The 3,518-nt window shown below is 45.8% G+C and overlaps 1 protein-coding gene across 3 annotated transcripts in view; it reads left to right on the top strand.

Moving 5' to 3' along the window:
• Nucleotides 1-3,518, top strand: part of slc6a8 (solute carrier family 6 member 8) — a 35,545-nt gene that overhangs the window by 20,070 nt on the left and 11,957 nt on the right. For all 3 annotated transcript variants that reach the window (XM_020614982.1, XM_020614983.1, XM_020614984.1), the window contains 3 exons: nucleotides 2,281-2,415; nucleotides 2,514-2,614; nucleotides 2,776-2,903. In XM_020614982.1, coding sequence (XP_020470638.1) covers nucleotides 2,281-2,415; nucleotides 2,514-2,614; nucleotides 2,776-2,903 — 364 coding nt within the window. The remainder of the gene's footprint in view (nucleotides 1-2,280; nucleotides 2,416-2,513; nucleotides 2,615-2,775; nucleotides 2,904-3,518) is intronic.

Raw genomic sequence — 3,518 nt, 5'->3', positions numbered from 1 at the left:
GGCCAGGGCAACCTGCAGAAAAGTACAGGGAGAGGGAGAGGACACACTACGGGAGGGCGGAGACACAAAGTTAGTGATGTGTAATGGTGGCATATAGAAGCATAGGGAGAGAGAGGAGAGGAGAGGAGAAGAGAGGAAAGGGGAGAGAAACTCAGAGCATCATGGGGCCCCCCAGCAGCCTAGGCCTATAGCAGCATAACTAAGGGAAGGCTCATGGTCACCTGATCCAGCCCTAACTATAAGCTTTATCAAAAAGGAACGTCTCAAGTCTAGTCTTAAAGGTAGAGAGGGTGTCCGCCTCCCGAACTGAGACTGGGAGTTGGTTCCATAGGAGAGGAGCTTGATAGCTAAAGGCTCTGCCTCCCATTCTGCTTCTGTGGACTCTAGGAACCACAAGTAAACCTGCACTGTGAGAGCGAAGTGCTCTGTTAGGATGATAAGGCTCTACGAGGTCTTTAAGATACGATGGAGCCTTGTCATTAAGGGCTTTGTATGTTAGGAGAAGGATTTTAAATTCTATTCTGAATTTTACAGGGAGCCAGTGGAGAGAAGCTAATATGGGAGAGATATGATCTCTCTTGCTCGTTCCTGTCAGTCCTCTGGCTGCAGCATTTTGGATTAACTGGAGGCTTTTTAGGGAATTATTGGGATATACTTATAGTAAAGAGTTACAGTAGTCCAGCCTGGAAGTGACAAATGCATTGACCAGTTTTTCATCATCACTTTGAGACAGGATGCTCCTGATTTTTGCAATATTGCGCAGGTGAAAGAAAGTAGATCTAGAGACTTGGTTTATGTGTGATTTAAAGGACATATTCTGATCAAAGATGACTCCAAGGTTCCTCACAGTAGTACTGGAGGCAAGAGCTATGTCATCTAAAGTAACTATATGATTAGACAGCAGATTTCTAAGGTTTTCAGGCCCAAGCACAATAACTTCAGTTTTGTCAGAGTCTAGAAGTAAGAAGTTGCAGGTCATCCACAGAACTCTGCAAGCCTGGACACATGAGACCAGAACTCTGTGGCCCGACTGGCCGACCACTGCGAGCCTCCAGCAGAAACCTGCTGCTTGGACTCTGGTTCACACGGCTCTCAGTACCTGCAGAAACAGTTCCTGTTGCTGGTTGGCGGCAGGAGGCTGAAAGCCGAGCGCTGGGTCAGAGCTGGGCGTGAGAGGCCAACATACACTGAGGAAAAAGAGAGAGAGAGTTGGCCTTCGTAGGTGGCTTTATTTTCATTGACATGAATTCTAAGGAAAAACTCAGTGGTAAAGACAAATGTTTACATCAAAACCAGAAATCCACAACTAGCACTAATAGTTTTCATCCAGCATCTGTCTGAGCAGTGTTTTACTAGAGAAAGTTGAGATTAAAACGACTAATCAGGCAAATTAATGCAGCAGATGAAAGGCAAGAACACAAAACAATAAAATATTGAAATAAATTAATAAAAGATTAATACATTTGAGAACAGAAAAATAAGACTGGTAACATTACAAATAGATTGTTAAAGTGATTAGAAGATCATGGAATGATTGTCTTATTTGATCAGTAAATGGTTAATAGTTGTTCTGAATGGAGCAGAATCAGAGTTACTGGCTGAGTTGTTGGACACACAGGGAATCGGACTCCGGTACAGAAATGATTTTTATGATTTCACTCTTTTTGTGGCTGTGTGGACAAACTTGAAGTCAGTGCCATGGCTGTGAGGACATTTCTACTCTCTGAGGACAGTTTTGTGATCCTCACCCCTTCACAGGGCTGTTAGAGGGTTCAGACTTGGTCTCGGGGTTCAGATCGGAACCAGGTTTAGGTCCAGGGTTACGGGCTCTTTGGGGTTAGATTTTGATGGATGTGTGGGATTCTTGAAACCTGACTCACGCCGGGACCAGACGCGCTCCATGGTGCCGAAGCTGTGTGTGTTTACTCAGATCAGGTTCGTGTTTGGTTTCTTCTCATGTTTGTTCACAGTTGTTTTCCTGGCCTGATACTCATAGACCCCGTTAAAGGACCCTACTGGTGTTTTTTCTGGGTTGGAGCTGCAGGTTTAGTATCAGCAGTGAAGGAGCCCTGGTACTAACGAAGGAAGTGGCTTCTCATGGCGTCTGCCATTAGTCCATATTCACCAGTTTCTCAGTATTTCTAAGTGAAAACTGGTACAAAGGACAACGCGTCAGGTTTTACACATCAGTCACAGATTTGATAACCTTTCCCTTCCGACAGATAATTTCTCTGGGATTCATGAAAACCTTTTTGTTTCTGGTGGCGCTGTGTGTTTCAGATTGTGTACTTCACAGCAACCTTCCCCTACGTGGTCCTCGTCATCCTGCTGGTCCGAGGAGTCACACTTCCTGGAGCCTACGACGGCATCATGTATTACATCAAACCCAACTGGACCAAACTGGGGGAGGCTCAGGTCAGTTCACTGTTGGACTGGGACCAGACTGAGTCCCTGATCTCAGTGTGACAGCAGATGACAAGCTATGACAGCTTTGACCTCTGACCTTTCTGCAGGTGTGGATAGACGCCGGCACACAGATCTTCTTCTCCTACGCCATCGGACTGGGAGCTCTGACTGCACTGGGCAGCTACAACCGCTTCAACAACGACTGCTACACACACACACACACACACACACACACACACACACGATCTTACAGAAACAAAAGAAAATCCAGAAAGAAACAGCTGTTAATAATCAGAGGGAGGGACAAGCTCCCAGTATCCACTGGTGCCCCTGAGACGCCTGAATGTTCCTCCTGCTTCCTGTTCTCTGCAGGGACGCCTTCATTTTGGCTCTGATAAACAGCGGAACCAGTTTCTTTGCTGGTTTTGTTGTGTTCTCTATCTTGGGCTTCATGGCTGCAGAGCAGGGGGTCGACATCTCGCAGGTTGCTGAGTCAGGTGAGGCACAACGCACAACCACATGTTTGTGTTTCCAAAAACAGGCTGAGAACAGCACCACTCTTCACACTTGGTGGACTTAGAAAGAGTGGCCTGCTGTGTATACACTGCTCCGCCAGCATCTCCCACTGGGTGAGTGCAAAATGACACACAAAATCAGCAGCAAAGGGTGTGTAGGACTACCTGGATGTTGCAGTCTGAGGTTTTCATGTGAAGACTCGGGCACTGAACAGGTCCAGAGACTCAGCTGTGTAGTTGAATGTGTACATTCTTCAGCCAACTGCACACTGTTTATTAACAGCTGTGGCGTATCACAAACACACCCAGTTTAAACAACATGGCCCCACCGAGGCAAATGTGTTTGTGCGTCCTGAATGCCGGTTTTTTCTTCTTTTTTGTGTGTTTTTTACTTTTTCTGCAGTGCACAAATGTCATGCACTGCTTACATACAACAGACAGGCATTGCTGGATATCGCCAATTCATGTGAAAAAAGGACTCACCGGGTCTTTGGATTTACACAAATTATGCTAGTACGGAAGAGTATTAGGGCCACTGCATACATTTTTTTTCAAATTCTGACTTTAAAGTCAGCATTCTGACTTTATTCTCAGAAT

Source organism: Monopterus albus, unplaced genomic scaffold (genome assembly GCF_001952655.1).
Source record: "Monopterus albus unplaced genomic scaffold, M_albus_1.0 scaffold155.1, whole genome shotgun sequence".
NCBI lineage: Eukaryota > Metazoa > Chordata > Actinopteri > Synbranchiformes > Synbranchidae > Monopterus > Monopterus albus.
Note: the sequence above shows the minus strand (reverse complement) of the source record. Positions and strands in the feature narration are given on the sequence as shown.